General features: G+C 38.9%; 1 protein-coding gene across 2 annotated transcripts in view; it reads right to left on the bottom strand.

Annotated features, from left to right (window-relative positions):
* Positions 1-1,268: 1,268 nt before the first annotated feature.
* BEGAIN (brain enriched guanylate kinase associated) overlaps positions 1,269-17,236 on the bottom strand; it is a 117,751-nt gene continuing 101,783 nt past the window's right edge. For both annotated transcript variants that reach the window (XM_032188249.1, XM_032188251.1), the window contains 3 exons: positions 9,741-9,848; positions 6,253-6,336; positions 1,269-3,025 (listed from right to left, as the gene is read on the bottom strand). In XM_032188249.1, coding sequence (XP_032044140.1) covers positions 1,673-3,025; positions 6,253-6,336; positions 9,741-9,848 — 1,545 coding nt within the window. In that variant the 3' untranslated portion in view covers positions 1,269-1,672. The remainder of the gene's footprint in view (positions 3,026-6,252; positions 6,337-9,740; positions 9,849-17,236) is intronic.

Genomic DNA, 17,236 nt, shown 5'->3' with positions numbered 1-17,236 from the left:
AAGCAGTTCTATAGTCCCGGTTCACATTAACTTGCCAAGTGAAAATTTTCAGACATTTGATAGAAAATACATATTTTTTGAATATATAATGAATGATAGGTCATTATTTTAGCTTTATAGGAACTATTTTAGATTTCCACAGTAGTCTCACTGATTTACTACCACATATTGCACTAAGGAAGGTCTTTCCCTTTCAAGTATAGAATAAGTGTTCAATGAACATCAGTTAAAAGAATGATTTAGTATTTACTGCTGTATTCTGCCTGTTAACAAGAAGCAATACTCAAGCCAGGAAGAAAATCCACAGGATTTTCCCTTCTCTCTGTTTTTCTTCTCTTTTGCTCTCTCCCTTCTGCTCCTGTCCAAGTTGTAGACTTCGGATGGAATGACGAGAAACAGAAAACACTTGGAGGAGGAAGTGCAAAAGCTACAGGTTAAACTAAACGAAATGCAAAAACTACAGGTTAAACTATGGCTTCTCAGTTTCAACGGTGAAACTGCCATAGGCTACAGAAGACCAGCTTTTCCTTATATCTTAGAAAAATGCCTGTGAAATACGTATGCGAAAGTACAATTTTGGAAGACCCATAAAGACCTGAAGGGTTGTGTCAAGTACATGTGTAATAGAGGAAGATCTTATGTCACAAGATCTCAAGTTACTTTTCAGTGTGCAGAGCCTTTCCTAGTGAATTTAAGGTTGTTGATTAATGGTTTATTTCCTTGCTTTCCTTTCACAGGCTGATGAGAAGCAGTCCTTCCACTCCCTGAGGCCATAGGCTGAGAACTGCTGCTCCGTGGTTTATATAGACTCCTTTGGAAAGCAATCTAAAACAGGAGCTTTACTCAATAACTCTTGCTGCACTGATACTACCCAGAGCAATCCCATATTCTATTGTCCAAAGCATGTTTTAATGAAGGAAAAAAAAAAACACAAAATATCTCCACTGGTGTCTTTTATTAAGTAATGCAAAATACAGTATTAATTATGACACTGCATGCATTTTAGACAATATAAATGCAAGCCTACAGAAAATGTGACAAAGAAACCCTCAATTACTTTTGAGGTAGTATACAAGGAAAAATAGGAAAGCAGAAACACAGTGGATTAAAAGAACAAAATATTGGTATCACTTTGTGCATACATTAGTCACTCATAAATACATTTGTATGAAATAACTTAAGATACAATTCCATTCTTTTTAAAAAATATACTTCTTCAAATTCACCATTCTTGTTAGTTTTGTTTTCATATGAGATTTTATGGTATTTTATCAGGTGGATTTATTTTTTTTTGTCACTGCCGTCATGATTGTACCCTTTTCCTCCAAGAGTTTAGGCACAGATGGCCTCATGCACAAAAATAAATAAGAAACCTGCTTGAAGGGAAAAGAATCCTGTTCAAATAGCTTAGGATAGTATAATAAATACCATTTTGTTTATAAAAATATTTCAGGTTTATAAAAGAGGGGAGGGGATGATCTCCCATGTGGAAAGGATGTTAAGTGAAAAGTGCTGTATAACATTTTTGGAGAGATTTTGTTTTAAACATATAGTACCATTATGAATATATATTTTATAATAATCCTGTTTCTGAGAACCTTATGTTCACTAGAAGTATCAAATGCTGTTTGCTTCCTTTTGTGTGTTGTCTTATTGCAGTTATGGAAGATGCCTAGTTCAGAAGGGTTCCATATAGTTGTGCTTTTGTAAGGCTGTCCTTCCGACTCAAGCCAGTACTTCCAGTCCGTTGAAACTGCTGCTGTTTGCTGTGAATACCCGAATGGCTTCCTTGCTCCATGGAAGACTGGTGGATTTCTGAGGCCTCCATCGAACTCTGATTGAGGGATTCTGCCGAGCTGTTGGGGCTCACGTCCACGTATTCTCTTTTCAACACTGGGCTATTTTCAATGTTTTTGCTACTGCATAACTGGACGGTGATCCTTTCATTTTTTTGGTCTCTTGATTCTTTTGTTTTGTAAGTGGGCAACTTGTCCTGCTTACAGCTAGTGCTGATGTCAATGTTCAGGCCACTGTCTGTTCTCAGGAAGCAAGAATCCACAAGTCTGCTTTGGCAGATATCATCTCCCTCTGAGCAGCTATCTGCTTTGTAGCTGGCATAGATGGGGCTTGCTCGACTGTCTCCCTTTTTAATTGGGCTGCTGTAGTACTGCTCTGAAAAACTGCAGGGCGATAGCCTGTCAGTGTTCCTGTAAGAGTATGCACCAATGTCCTCCACGCTCAATTGCCTCCATCGCCCAGGCAAGTCTTCTTCTGAAAGGTGGGTGCTCATTTTCTGATTCGCTAAAGCCTGCTGTGGTGTCATGGCTGAGAAATGAAAGGGTTCGTTTGCATAAGGAGGCAGAGTCCTAGTGAAAGTGGGCGAGTTCTCATTGTCATCAGCAAGCTCCATGTGCTGCGCAGGTTTGGACTTGGCAAACCTTGGGCTTCCCTGATGCTCGTAACCTGCAGGTGACTTTCTTTCAAAGAGTTCGTCGCGGTTGCTCATGTAGATCGCTTGCTGAGAGGCTGTCATTGTGTTGGCTTGGGCGTTCTCCTTCTCCTCAGATGTGACACTGAAGCTGGAATAAGAGCTGGAGGTCGGCAAAGAGGTAATATACTCTGGGAAGGCTTCGTGAGAGAAGCTGGAATGGAAACCATCTTCTTCGACAGTACTGTCCGTGGAGTTTTGGGACCGCAGGAACCCCACATCTTTCACTTGCGTGTCCACACTCTGCCTCCTCTCCCTCCTCCTCTCCTCAGGGCAGTAAAGGGCAGTGTCACTGCAGTAGATGTCTGACTTGTACTGGGGCCTTTGCCCAAGTTTTCCAGCAGAGTCCTGAAATTCCCTTGTAGAGGGGCTTGACAAGTGTGAAGACAAGCTGTTTGGGTCTGGTTTTTCCAGTACTTTGGCAATGACGCAAGTGGGTATGGTGTCCGCGTAAGATGTGTGGCACAAGGGGACAGAAAGGCTGCACCCATGTTTTTCCAGATGGATGCTGACTCTTTCCTGAAAGTCAGATGGCAACTGCAATACAAAGAGATGGGAGAGGGAGGGGATAGGAGAAAAAGGTGCATATCAGTTCTGGTGTCTGCTTGGGCTTATGCAACACTGATAGAGGAGTGCAGTTTATGACATTACATAGCTCACCATATATGGCTCTTTGACTAATGTGATGGCCACAATCTCTGTGCATTTCTGAAAACAAATGTAATCAAATTAATTTTATTTATTTACTTAACATTTGGAAGTCTTCATTTGCTTCCTTTCATGGAAAACACTGAAACTGAAAGGATTGCTTCCTAATTAATTCAAGTTGGATAGAAATGAACTAAGGAATGTGGTAAACAATGACCTTCAGAAGGCAGGTGGGGAATTATAGCCTACAGCAACACTTTCCAGACTGCATGTGTATGATTTGAAGTTGGTGTGTGGAGTTCTCTGCTGGGGTGAGGAAAGAAGAGGAAGAGGTCAGATATATTCTGTTCTTTTGCCTTTCTTTGAGCTTCTCTTGCATCCAGCCCAGAGCCAAATTATCTCCTGCCCTTCACTGCTGTGTTTTATAAATGATGTTATTTGAAGAGGCAGGATAGTTGGTTTCACTGACACTTACAACAGTAGTACTGGTTGCTGTGAGAGGAGTGTTTCTGTGCTGGGAGGAAGCAAATGAAACCAGGTACCTTACCCCAGAACTTGGACCCTGCTTATCAGGTTGAGCATCCTTATCAGCCTCTCAACATACCCTCCTCTTCCAGCAGCTGCAAACTTTTCTAGTTTCTTACTGCACCAACAGAAACAAGAGCTAAAACCCAAAGATGCATTTTGATTCCTGTGGTGGACCACTCAAAATTAACCCATAAATCTATTATGCATCAAAAATCATATAGTTTCTGGGGAAAGATGGGATTGGCTCTGTGGGCAGTGATTCCACCTGCCATCCTCTCATGTGCACCAGAAGAGATTGAAAGACTGCATTCTGTGGTGCAGCTCAAAAGCCCAGTAGGTAAATCTTACATAGGTATAACTAAGCATGATACTAACCGTATTTTTTCTGCTTTGCTTATTTCAAGTATTTACTGATGATCCTGTAGGAATACAAGTGACTGCTGCATGAGATCTCTCCCTCGGTATTTCTTGCTGGAAATCAAGGAACTCATGTTTGGGCTAAGTTTGTAACTGGATTTGTGACTTTGTGACAAGGTTAGCTCCCTTGATATCCATGTTTTGTGCCACTTAAGAATATAGCCCCTGAATTCTTGGCTGCACTGTACTAGGTTCTATTATTATTATTATTAACGAGAAATCAAGTTGCTCTTTACCAAATAGATAGTGGTTACTCTTCTATCCCCAATTACCACACTCCCATATTAACTTTATTTCTCTAGAAGAGACAACCCTTTGAATATTGAGGCGGTCCCCCCTCAGCCTTTCTCTTTAGGCAAGAAGAACTCAAAGTGTCTATTGTCTCTAATGATCTAATATTATATAGAGTGTGAAGTCTCTCTTTTAGCTTAACTGGGAAGACATTAAAGTTGGTTTAATCCCCAAAATTCAGTGTATTCAGTATGGCATGCTGTTAAATGGCACTCTTGTTAGTCTGGAGTAGGATGAGAGCTTTTTCAACCAATAGAATTTCTATGTTATTTTAGAATAACCATTACGTTGATAATTATCTCATATATCTTCCACTGGAAATAAAGAGTATGATATTGCCAATCTGCTAGCAGACAGCAATATTAGTCAGAGTAAGTACGGATGGAACAAAGATTGAATAAATGGTTTGTAAAATAGGGCTGCTGTAAATTGCCATAAAAGTGACAAAATGAAATACGGTTCATTTAATATGAAATTGTTGTATGGGTCAACTATCATTTAGTATCCTGTAACATCACTCTTTGGTCCATTTTGTATACATTTTTTAGATTATGAAATGCATTAAGAAAAAGTTTTTTTGTTTTGTGATTATACTGGAAACTGAAATTACTAAAATGAGATTGCTATCACATTACTATGTTTTACTGTAGTTTGGTTTCTGGATAATATACAATACTTCAACAGGCAATAATTGTGCTTGTAAGGAATTTAGTGACTGTGACAATGCATTCACACTTGTTACATTAATAAAAACTTGGAGTTAGGAGTGAAGTCTTCCCATTTATCTAAGTGTATTACAGTCTGTGAAATTATGGGAGGTCCCATTTGTGATGGTTTTCTGCAGGTGAACAACTAAGTAACTTTAAGGTCCTAATTCTTACTAATAGGCAGGGTCCTTTTGGTATGAATAATGTGATGATGACTCCTGGATATGAGTTGCTAAGGAAAGTCAGTTACTAGGAAAAAATAACAGGATGATGGTTAATCTGGAAGTTTTATCTCAGTTCCAGGAAATCATTGCCCATTTGATTGAAGAGTATTGATCTATCTTTGTCAGTTTTGTTTAGTGCTCTTAGCTTAGAGGTGGTTTATATATTTCACATGCAATTTTGACATAATTCTGTCACAGAATCTCACAAGAGAGGCCATTTGGAGGGACAGTAACCTGATAGAACTGATAAAAGGAAAGCTTTTCTTTGCAACCTTCAACAAGTAAATATACATGAGGAAGGAGCTGTTGATTTGAGTAGGGTCCTACTTCACTAAAGACAGCCTTGTTCATGGAGATAACATTTTCTTCCCTTTAAGGAGTTTGTTTCTCATGCCTAGCTTCCTTGGAAGTGAAGATTATTAATTAAAGCTTACACCTTGGAAATCAATCATCCAGTGCTCTGGTTGCTTTACAAAAAGATATTTGTTCTGTCAGTCTATTTTAAAATTCAGGTTTATAAATTAGCTGGACTGGAAAATAGCTTCAGGAGTAAAGCTGGTTATATCAGAATCTCTGATGCCTACAGGTTGTAATTTCCCCCTTCTCCCTCTCCTCCCCAACACCAACATTTTGCAGTCCAGAGTTCTCACCACTTTGGTTTTAATAAAACCTTTACATTTCAACATGGTCAGCAGAGACCCCATTCTATTGTACAGCAGAGCTGTGGGAAAAAAGAGTACCATGAAGTTACATTACCAGCTGTGATTTGGTCAGCACCCTCCCCTGCTACACAGAATAGCAGCACCCTTCCACTTGCTTGAAGAATGAAAAAAAAAAAATCAAAACCTTAAGGGCAAAAACATTCTGGAATTGATACATGTAAAATAACTTATTTTCTATAAAACATTTATTTATCTATTTAAATATTCATCAGGTTTAGTCACATTACCTCAGAAAGTTTATGTGCCCTGTCATAATTCTTGCTGCACTGGAGCAATTGAGCAGCTAAATTGCAGTCCTTCCTATACAGCTCCTAAAAAAAAATAAAGAAAAAGAAAAGGACTGTTTTAGAATTTGACGGGGAACTTGGAAGCATACTTTAACTTTTAAAATCATTAAGATTCTGTGTTTCTTGTGTGGTGCAGAGGAGTTTGTCCCTTTGCTTTGTGAGGGTTTATAAAATTACCAGAAATTTAAAACTGTAGCTATAGAACAGTAATCTGCATTTCAAAAGATGCATACTTACCATTAGGAACTTGACTATACTGTTAACATGCATGGAGCTATGAAGGCTAAAATAAGCATGATATTTTAAGCAAAAAGGAAAATTTAAGAATTGTCAAATTTTACTGAGTGTTATCGAGATCAGCACTGAGATAGTACTTTATAAAATGATGAAAAAATCTTATGAGACTGTGGGAGAAATTCACTGTAGAAATATAAATTGTATATATTTTAAATGTCCTTTGTCCTATAAAATTTTCTTGCTGGTTCTTGGCTCCTTTCTTGTCTTCCAGAATGTAAATTCTGGAGACAAATACATTAAATCTCTCTGCAAACATTTGATGCTAAAGAACAGCATATTTTCCTTGGGTAAGAAACTATCATGAGAATTTTACAAAGGGAAAAAGAGAATTTAGCAGGCCATTTAAACTATTTTTGTATTGAATGGGTCTCACAGCCTATCTAATGTGAAGATGCAGTACAAGGATTTGCCCTTAACTCATTTTTCACCTTAATTTAATTGAATATACATGACTGTTACTGTGTCCTTCAACCAGTTTCTGGAGGTAAGTTATATGTTGCTTCTGATCAAGGTGCCATTAAAAATTAAAATTAAGTTGGCTTTACAAGTTGACTTTATAGGTGGGAATAGTTGAGACAGACAAAGCATAAATGACAGTGGATGCTAAGCCATATTAACCTGTAAAAATTAGAAAATATTTATAAGAAAAAAGTGTTAAATATGGATTTTTTTTTTTTTTTTTCTGGTGCTAATATTATTTCATCGCATGTGCATTTTTGCTGTTTTACTTGTTCCTTTATGGATACATTTTCTTTGAAAAGGGCAGGCAGAAACTCTCTCTGTTTAGAAATATAATTTTAAATGTATTCTGCAATAACAGGCTCAACAAGATGTTCCTGGGAGTCTGTGAGGCATGTGGGTAAATGTATTTTTCTCATGAACATTAGTTTATTTATGTCTTCATATTCAAGGACCCTTAGAAACTTTTTCCATGTGTGTGTATCTGTCTGTGTGAACATTAAACATGCTACTTTCTGCTTTAAATGTACTGGGGAGATAGATTTCACTTATGTAGGTTTAAATTTTACGTTAGAAGACATTATCTTTATTCCTTAAAATAGATGCAGTAAGAATCCAGGAATTCAACTTAGAAGCAAAATCTGTTGCACATGCATGTGATTCTGACACATTACATGCACATTAAATGCATAATACATTGCTGTAGAATGAATAGCATAGACACGTACCCCAGGTCCCTTATGGGACACAAAAATTAAATCACTCCAAAATCCAATCTTTTCTTTAAAAGCTTTCAGGCTCTGTTTCTGTGAAGTGGTTGTCATGGAGAATACAAAAAGCATTTCTGGCACTTTATTTTTAGCTACTTTAAAAATTACTACCAAAAAAATTACATGTGATTGGGATGTGCCACATGTACATTGTTCTCAACATGTTAGGGCACACTGTGTGGCTGGACAGACTTTGTGTCTTAAATATTTACCTGGATGGTAACTAGTCACATCTGTGGCAAGAAAAAGAATAATCAGATCCTAAGCCCAAAGTGTTTTCCATTCTCTAAAATATAGTTTTGCATCAAAAGCATCATTTTATATGTTCACCAATGGAACAGGGGGAAATAAAGTTGGAGGAAGAAATACTGGCAGGATAAAAACATGTTTTCCCCAGGTGGGAATCTTCAGTTTAACATCCTCTCTTATTAGACATAGTATTATTTGATTGTTTCATAGTTCTTTATTTTAAAATTTGGAATTTATCCTTTACTTTTATTAGTGACACCACATAACGAAGGGCAGAATTTTGTCTGTGAATTGACATCAATTGTGAAGCAATAATACTTGTATTTGAGGCTTCTGTACTGTAGTGTAATATTCAGCATGGTTCACAATAATTCTGATGTCTTGGAAGAGAGTACTCTATTCCAGGTCAGTCTAATCTGCCTTTAAAAAGCTATCAATATTGAAAAAAATTATTCAGATGTGGGCTCAAACCTGACTTCATGAAGTAGATATAACGCATGAATTCTTATTATAAAAGCTTTACCATTTCTTTCACTTCCATTTTAAATATGAAATAACTCTACTGATTTCAGATGACATTAATCTGGATTTATAGGTGTGCTTCTAAAACTTGAAATTAGCCCATTGAGTTTACCAAGTTCATTTAGTTACAGATAGTGGAATTATGAAGTATCTATTGTTTCAACAGTTTCTGTAGAGATCAAAGATCATACTGTGGACTCTGTTTGCATTAGAAAATGGTTAATCACATAGGCACAATTCACATCAACAGACATGTTAATTGCATCAGACCTGTTAATTGCATGACCCCTGCTTTGATTTCGTGTGAAATATGGGAAGATGGCAATGTGTTAAAGAGTAAGCATTAACAGAAACACATCTTCTGTAGGTGATTTTTTTTACTAAGTGTCTAAGGAATGGCACAACAACTAAATGTCTGCAACTTTCCTTTCTTTGCTATCTATATTAGATTTGTCCCTGGAAAGATTTCATGAGCTCGGTTGCCAGTTGCAGACCGCATGTTCCAGCACCGTTTAATGAGATGCAGGGTGACAATCACAAAATATATACCCTGTTTCATTTCACAGAGATAGGTAAAGTGTTAAATGTGAACCATAGCTGGGGAAAACCTGTCTCCCTCTGTGATAATCTGAGTGACCAGGTTTGGTCAATCTTATTCACTACTAGCAGAGCTCTCTCATGCTGGGCAACACATGTCAGTGAGCAAATACTGAAAGATTAGAGGAACTGTGGGAAATGTCAGGTTCTACATCATGCCTAAAAGCCTTATGATGAATCCTCACTTGAGACATGTTCATGCCATACCTTGGAGCATGCACTTCTACTTGTCTGCTGTACTAGACCACTGGCAAATTCATTGTGGAAATATTTCCATTTCTTAGAATATATTTTTAATCAGGTTTTGGTTAGGCATAAGGAAAAAAAGTATCAATGAAAAGATTCACTCTAGCCCCTTAACTTTAGAAGAGTCAAAATTACAAAATGATGAGAACATCAAGCATGAACTTTAACTGTAGGTAATGTTACATTTAATGTAAACAATAAGAAATTATTCTATAATTACATAGGAAGTGCATTGCCTAATTTACTTCTGAGTATAACCTCAAGATGTCTCCATAATTAAATACTTACATTGTCTTCTGACAACTTATCTATTGTCACCTTGGCCTCTATTAAGTGATTATTGAGTGCAATTATTTCATGGCTCAAAGCCCGTTTTTCCTCTTCGTAATGTTGACCCTATGAAGAAAATGGAGTAGTCAGTATTTTTTCTGTCAGAATATTTCAGTAAAATGCCCAAAGCGTGATGTCATTCTCAAACCTAGGGAAAAGCACAACAGATCAATATCTTTTTATTTGTGTATTTATTTGCTATTTTCTCTCAGCAGATAAGGTGATGTGCTTTGAAAACATGGAGGTCAAATTAGACTCACACTAGGTACTTTCACAACAGGCTCTAGCTAGCCTGTGAAAAAGGATTCGGTTCAGCTTCAGCTGTTCCTTGTTTGATGCAAGCCAGAGTTTCTAACCTAGAAGTGACTTGTGCTGCTCTTGGCTTTTTCCACAAGAATGTTTCAGTTATGCCATTAGCTCCCATTCTCATTGGGATGGAAGAACAATGTTTAAAAAAGAAAGTGGCTGTGCCTGAGCCAATTTCTTTTTAGCTGTTGACTGTTCTGGCTGCTTTAAAAGTCCTGAATGTGGTTGTTCATTTCTCAAGATGAATGTTTGCCTGACTGCGGGGTTAGCACAGGCACTAGCAGAATGTGACCCACTGCGGGATTATATGAAAATAATCTGATTCGAGCTTCTTTCTGCCCACCAATTTAATCTTGTTACCATAAAGATGTAACTCTTCATTATAAATGCAAAGAATTCAGCAGGAAAAGTAAAGTGCCACTGTCCCTTCCCCCTTGTGTCCCAGTTTCATATTGCATTGTTTGTTGCACCACCTCATATAAAAAAAAAAAAAAAAAGTAATGATCGTTTATAACCCTGCCTCTAGCTTCACATTACCAAAAAAAAAGAATGGTGGGTTCTATGTGTATCTCAGATCAAGGTACTTTCCCTGTGCTCTGTGCTGTATGAGACCATGATAAAAAGGAGGCTTGCCAATTATCTGGAATGATATTTTAGAAAGCAGCTTCTCAATAACAGAAAGTAGGGTAAACTTCAATGTTCAAAGTTTTTCGTGAAACTACTCCAGTGACAAATTCACAATCTCACTTTCCATTCTAAAATTGTTAGAGTAATTTGTGAAGGATTTTCTCCATCAGGCTGATCATGTTAGGTACTGAAATTTCCCAAATGCCATATTGCCGGGGTCACACAAAAATCTTCCATCAACATATGCTCGGCATTGTCAGCTAATTGACAGCCATGGGAGCATTGTGTCTTGAAGTCTGAACGAATATCAAGGTTAATTATCCAGCTGCAAAGCACCAGACTATATTATATAAAAAAGGGTGATTAAATTGGAAGTGGCAACTCATCCTAAATCACTGTTTAAAGAAAAACACTTTCTAAAATGGTCTAAGAGAACCCATATCTTGCTTTAAACAGTGCAAATATGACTGGGGGGGTCACTGGCCTAGACTGTTTTAATATCAGCTTTTATAGGGACTGGTTGCTCCCCGCTGTTACAAGCTTGGAGCCTGGTGTAGGCTCAAACCTCTCCTGTTTTCTTCCCCTTTGATCAGTTTCCCAGTGCTCTTGCTGGCTGCCCGGGGATTCTGTCATGGAAAGCCAAAGTGTAGCTTGGAGAGCCTGCAGGAGCAGCAACCTCACTGGTTTGAACAAGACGCATGATCTTAGGGGCTATGTTTTTTAATTAGGCAGATCGACATGGTTTTATATGAGGCCCTTAACTCTCATTGATTTTAATGGGAACTAAACAGCTAGGCACTTGGTAAACCTCCTGGACATCTGTGCACCTCTAGAAATCTGTCTCCTTTGAGAGCGTGACTGAAGATTACATTTTCAAAGGTATTTAGCTGCGTAATGAGGTAGACAAGTGCTATATTGGCATCTCCAACTACCTAAATACCTGGGGAAAATGTATCCCCTCAGTTTTCTAAATTGTTTCATGCTTTTGAAGGATCCAGGTCCCCTGAGTACAGACTTAATCTTCCATATAACTTTGTATTGAAGATTTTATCAATCCTTGCATGACAAGTTGTCGTCAATGCCAGGGCAGCTGATTTGTAGGACCCCTTTTTGCTCTAAGTCTGATTTCAATGCGTGTTGCTCTTGCCTAACCAAATTGAACTTGGCTTAATATATTTTGCAGTTCAGGCAAGATTGTCCAATCTAGGATTTATAGGCTTCAGCACAGACAGGAACTCATAAAAAGGCAACAGATTTGGGCTTTGGAAACAGTATTTTCCATTGCATTAAGTAATGCTGAATTGACTGAATTATGGTTTCCTTTTATTCTAGTTACTGAAGCTTTTGGGCTGACATTTTCCAGACTTTGTATCTGACCAAGCAAGACTTAAAAATATATTTTGGATTTGTTGAACTGTAGAATTCATCTCAGTCCAAATTTATATTACATAGGCCAGGAGCTAGACACCAAAGTTACAGCCATCTCATTCATGCTGTGGAGGATTGGGAATGAGAAAGAAAGGCTAGTCTCAAGCTTTCTTCACCAGTTTCTGTTAGCATCTTTCTCTTAAAATCAGTGTTGTTGACATGAGCAAGGAGCAGTTTGCCCCACTGTGGCAAAACGAGGTGGACAGCACCCTGAAAGGCTTTTCTGTATTGACCACATATTCTGTGTCCCCATTTTTGAAAGTTCAGGGCTTCAGCCAGATATGACTGTGGTGCAGTTTTGGCAACAACAGAGCAGAGGCTTAACTCTGAGACCAGCTTGAGGAAAACAGTGCAGCTGGAAGATGTGGCATGGTAGTGCTGGATAACTGCATTAAAAGGATTGCTGGGTACTGGCAAGTGCAACTTTGAGCTCTCCAGTTGCAGTCGGGTGATCATTTTTCCAGCAGTGAGTATAAATGACGGAGTGGGCTGGAAGGAGGAGAGCCATCATAATATCCATGCCACGATTACAAGTTACAAATAGAGATGCTTATTTTATTTATAGCCACCTTCTGCAGACCCCTCTGTGCCTGGCATCTCCTAGATGCTTTCTTCTCCTGCTCATCCACAGTGCTGGTGGCCTCTCCTCTCTCTCCTTTTGGCAGAGCTTTCTGTTCTGCAGGTGCTAAAAACCTACCTCCTAAAACTCAGTAACAGATCAAGTTAATGGGGTTATTGATATGCCAACAGCTTGCAGCTGGGCTGAGGGCTCCTGAAGCTTGATCCAAAATGCTGTGCATCTTTGTTCAGGAATTTTTGTTGAGTCAGCTCAATGTGTCTTGCCCTGGCCTCCTCCCCTGGCGCAGAGCCAACCTAAAAGAGTACAGTGCATGGTGTCTGACTAATTTGCCAGAACTGCAATCATGTGCCCATGTCTGAGTCAGACCAAATTAGTACTGCTGGATGACTCCAGAGGTGCACAGTGCTGATATTAATGTTGGGTGATGCTCATGGTCATTGCTCCTAGCCCAAATTTAGCATGGGCCTCACTGCCTCCTACTCAGATCCCTGCTGATGAAGGAATTGGGTACCTACTCTTTCCAAGGGGATCTGGAACCTTCTCTATCTATTAATATTTGTCTATGACAATTGCAATATCTCTCATATCTTCACAGATCCACAAAAATGTAAGGTGTGACTTTCAAAGCTCCCTGGTATTGTATGGTCCCTGTGCCTGTTATTATGAGTGGGGTAAAAAGAGTTTTGATAGGCTGATATAGCATGAAATACTTAACAGATAAGAGCATTTTGGTATGTGACAAAATCTGGATGAAAAGATCTGCTCAAAGCTTTTCTTATGTATTAGGGCATCAACGAAGATGCCTACTCTAGTCCTACAGCACAGACGGATAAAATGTAATAAAGTTGGTTGTCTCTCTGGTAATGTTTTACTTTCCCTTCAGTGCTTTCCTGTGTTCCAGCAGCTGGAGGGTGTCCTACTGTAAAGTGGTGTCAGCTTCCTGGTCAGGGCTAGGCTGCGTACTTTGCTGTCCTGCGGGAGCTGTGAGATGTGTACAGACCTTTAGAAATCAGTCTCAGTTTTGCAAATGAGCAGTGCTGCTCTGTGGAAATGTCAGCCTTCTCAAACATGGCAAAGTAAATCTGTTCTTGATGTTCCTGTAAGAAACATTTCAACGGATAGCATTTCAATGCTGTCATGAGAATAACGTCATGGTAGCAATAACCATCAGGACAGACCAGCATCATTCCTTTGGAAATGCCTCTTAATAAATGACACCTGAATGACAGAAAGAAAGAGGGAGAGAGACTTGATCTGTTACAAATACCACCACCAAAGTGGCACTGTTATCCCATCCCGAGTGCCTGGACAGAGGTTTACCCCAATACAGGCAGAACCTTGTTCTCTCTCTCTCTCTCTTTCCTTTTTTTTTTTTTTTTTTTTTTTTTTTTTTTTTTTTTTTTTTTTCCCTCTTTTCTTCATTGCTGTGATTTTCCAGGAGAAAGGCAGCACTTGCGCAGGAGAAATTCCCCACCCTCAATGCTGTTATTTCACTGTTTTTCTCAGAGAGCTCCAGTTGCGATCTTTTCACTATAAATATTAATAGGTGCTGTAAGGTATCTGCTAAGCAGCTACAATGTATTTCCTGTTATTCTGTTGATCTTAGTTGGTGGACAAGTGTTTTGGGGATGTATTTTCAAAACAAGGTCTATATATTTTATGGCCATATTTTATATTCCGTTTGAAATCATCCCATGAAGAACAAAACAGAGAAGTTGAGAAGCGGAGACACAAACTGGTAGGAGTGGCTGACACTCCAGAGGGTTGTGCTACCATCCAGTGAGACCTGGATGGGATGAAGAAATGAACTGTAACCACATGAAGTCCAACCAGGGGAAGTGCAAAGTCCTGCACCAGGGCAGGAACAAGGCCAGGTAACCATGCTGGGGGCCACCCAGCTGGAAGGCAGCTCTGCAGAAAATAATTCAGGAGTCCTGCTGGGTACCAAGATGAACATGATTCAGTAACGTGTCCTTGCCACAAAAAAAGACTAACATTATCCTGGGTTGTGAGCTGTTCAAGAGGGGTGATCCTTCCCCTCTGCTCAGCACTGGTGAGGCCACAGCTGGAGTACTGTGTCTAGTTCTGATCACCACCAGTACAAGAAAGATGTGAAGCTACCAGAAGGAGTCCAGCAAAGGGCCACAAAAAAATGATTAAGGACCTGAAGCATCTCTCCTATGAGAAAAAGCTGAGAGAGCTGTGACTGCTCAGCCTAGATGTGAGAAGTCTTGGGGGGAATTTGTCTATGTGTATGAAGGGACCCAGGCTCATTTCAGTGACAGAACAAGAGGCAATGGGCACAAACTGAAACATGAGAGATACCTTCTGAAGATTGGGAAGCTCTTCTGTACTCTGCAGGTGACGGAGTACTGACACAGGTTGCCCAGAGAGGTTGTGCAGTCTCCTTCCTTGGAGATCTCCAAAAGCCACCTGGACGTGGTCCTGGGCAGCCTGCTCTGGGTGGCCCTGTTTGAGCAGGGGCTGGACCAAGTGGCCTCCAGAGGTCCCTGCCAACCTCAACCACTTTGTGATTTTGGTAAGCAATTATGGCTACCACACCTCACATGACTGCTGTGATAACCACCATAGAGCATTTGTGGTTGTTATAGTACTTGGTATTTTAATATCCTATTAAAAGCAAATACTGACATCTGCCATAGAAGAAAATGCTTCTGTTGTAATGCAGAGGAGATTTAATATATAATTAATACATCCTTAGGTCCTAATAAAATAGTGAATAAGTATGTATTGAATATAATACAAAGTCACTTTCTCTCTGCTATTCCGTCAAGACTTCAAAGAGACCTCAGGTTAGACTTGGTGCATGTGAATGCATGTCTGTCAGTAGAGCAGCATCTAATTATTATTAATAATTACGCTAATAACAAGGGATGAAAGTGTGATAGCTATCAGAAAGAAAGGGCACCTAGATGCTCAGTACATTCTCAGTGATTGTTCAATGACAGTATCTCAATGATGAGTGAGGATGAATTTACTTTATAGCATCTGTCAGTGTACCTCTTATATCATAGTGAGTTATAAAAGCAGCCATCCCTTGGACAACTGGAGGCTGGGAGAGTACACAGTAGTCTCTCCCACCAGGTGTGGAAACTTTTCACTGTTGCAGAAGATAATAGTGTAGCTTAGTTAAAGCTCATATGAACTCTTCTTTCCATCCAGGTGTGTCACAGTTCCTTCTGAGCAAGGCACAGTTTGAAATAGTGTTTGAACCAAGGGACCTCTTAGCTTGCTGGCAGTCTTAAATAGAAACCAGGGTGGTGGAGGGATGACTAGTCCAGGGGCATATCTGACAAAGTAAACAAAACAAGCATGAGAAAATTGTGGTGGAAATAAAACCTTTTTTTTTTTTTTTTTTTTTTTTTTCTTCTTTTTCTGTTATAACTCCTTAAGTTAGCAGCTGTTCTATATGCAATGCTTCCCCATAGACCATATGCATGACATATGTTTTTTCAATTGGCTCATAAAAAAGCAAAATATGGTTTAGATTTGCAGATATGACTGGATATTCTCTGCAGCAATTCATAATATTAAGCATTACTGCATGTTAGTTTCTGCTCTGCAGATCCTGTTATGACAGATTACATGTTTGTGTACGTGCATGTTTATTGATGGTTTGGAGCTACATGAGTTTGTGTGTGAGTTCAGAGCCCAGCTATAGATATCCCCTACTCACATGCACTTACACCTAGGGGCAGAAACTGTAATGAAAACTGTGAGCTGACAAGATGAGAACAAGAAAAAAGAACAGTAAAACAGTTTTCAAAATGATCAAATTGTGCCAGCTGAAGCCAGTTCATGACTTGAACCTCGGGGTGTAAGTATTTTGATACTGACCATTGCTTGCTAACACCATTCAATGTCTCTTGCATTTTTTTAACTACTTTGCATAATAATCTTATTTTGGTTTAATGGCAAAATAAGTATATAAAGGAGCTATTTTCTTACAGACTTACTGAATCCATGAGTCTGTTTAAGAATGTGCATGTTTATGAGCAACTAGAGAAAAAGAGCCAAATGTTTTGCTAATTTATTAGGTAATTCTTTGTCGAGTTACAAACAAAACTGCAGGAATGTGTAGGGTCTTATGCAGAGTTGGTGGCAGCACCCTGAGTGTGTTTCAGGATGTGCCACTGCTTCATCTTTGCTTCCCACTGAAATAATCCCCAGAACACTCATCCTTGTCTCAACACCTCTTCATAATGCTAATAAAGCCTGGCTTTCAGGAAAGCTGTTACAGTATGGTAAGGAGTAATGACTAATTCATTATATTTATTCTATGGTATGTTAGATATTTATTGAAAGTGATTTTCTGTTTCAAAGCACAGGCAAGGCTGCATTCTTCAGAGACAAATTTATGACATTAAGGGTTTTAAAATTCTCACTTTCCTGGGAAGGACAGAAAAAATACATTGTTGATGTATCTCTTGCCTGAGGCCTTACCTGTTGCAAAAATGCATGTCATGTTGGAGTTCTTCCACTCAGAGAAGAT

Source organism: Aythya fuligula, chromosome 5, assembly GCF_009819795.1.
Source record: "Aythya fuligula isolate bAytFul2 chromosome 5, bAytFul2.pri, whole genome shotgun sequence".
Classification (NCBI taxonomy): Eukaryota; Metazoa; Chordata; class Aves; order Anseriformes; family Anatidae; genus Aythya; species Aythya fuligula.
Note: the sequence above shows the minus strand (reverse complement) of the source record. Positions and strands in the feature narration are given on the sequence as shown.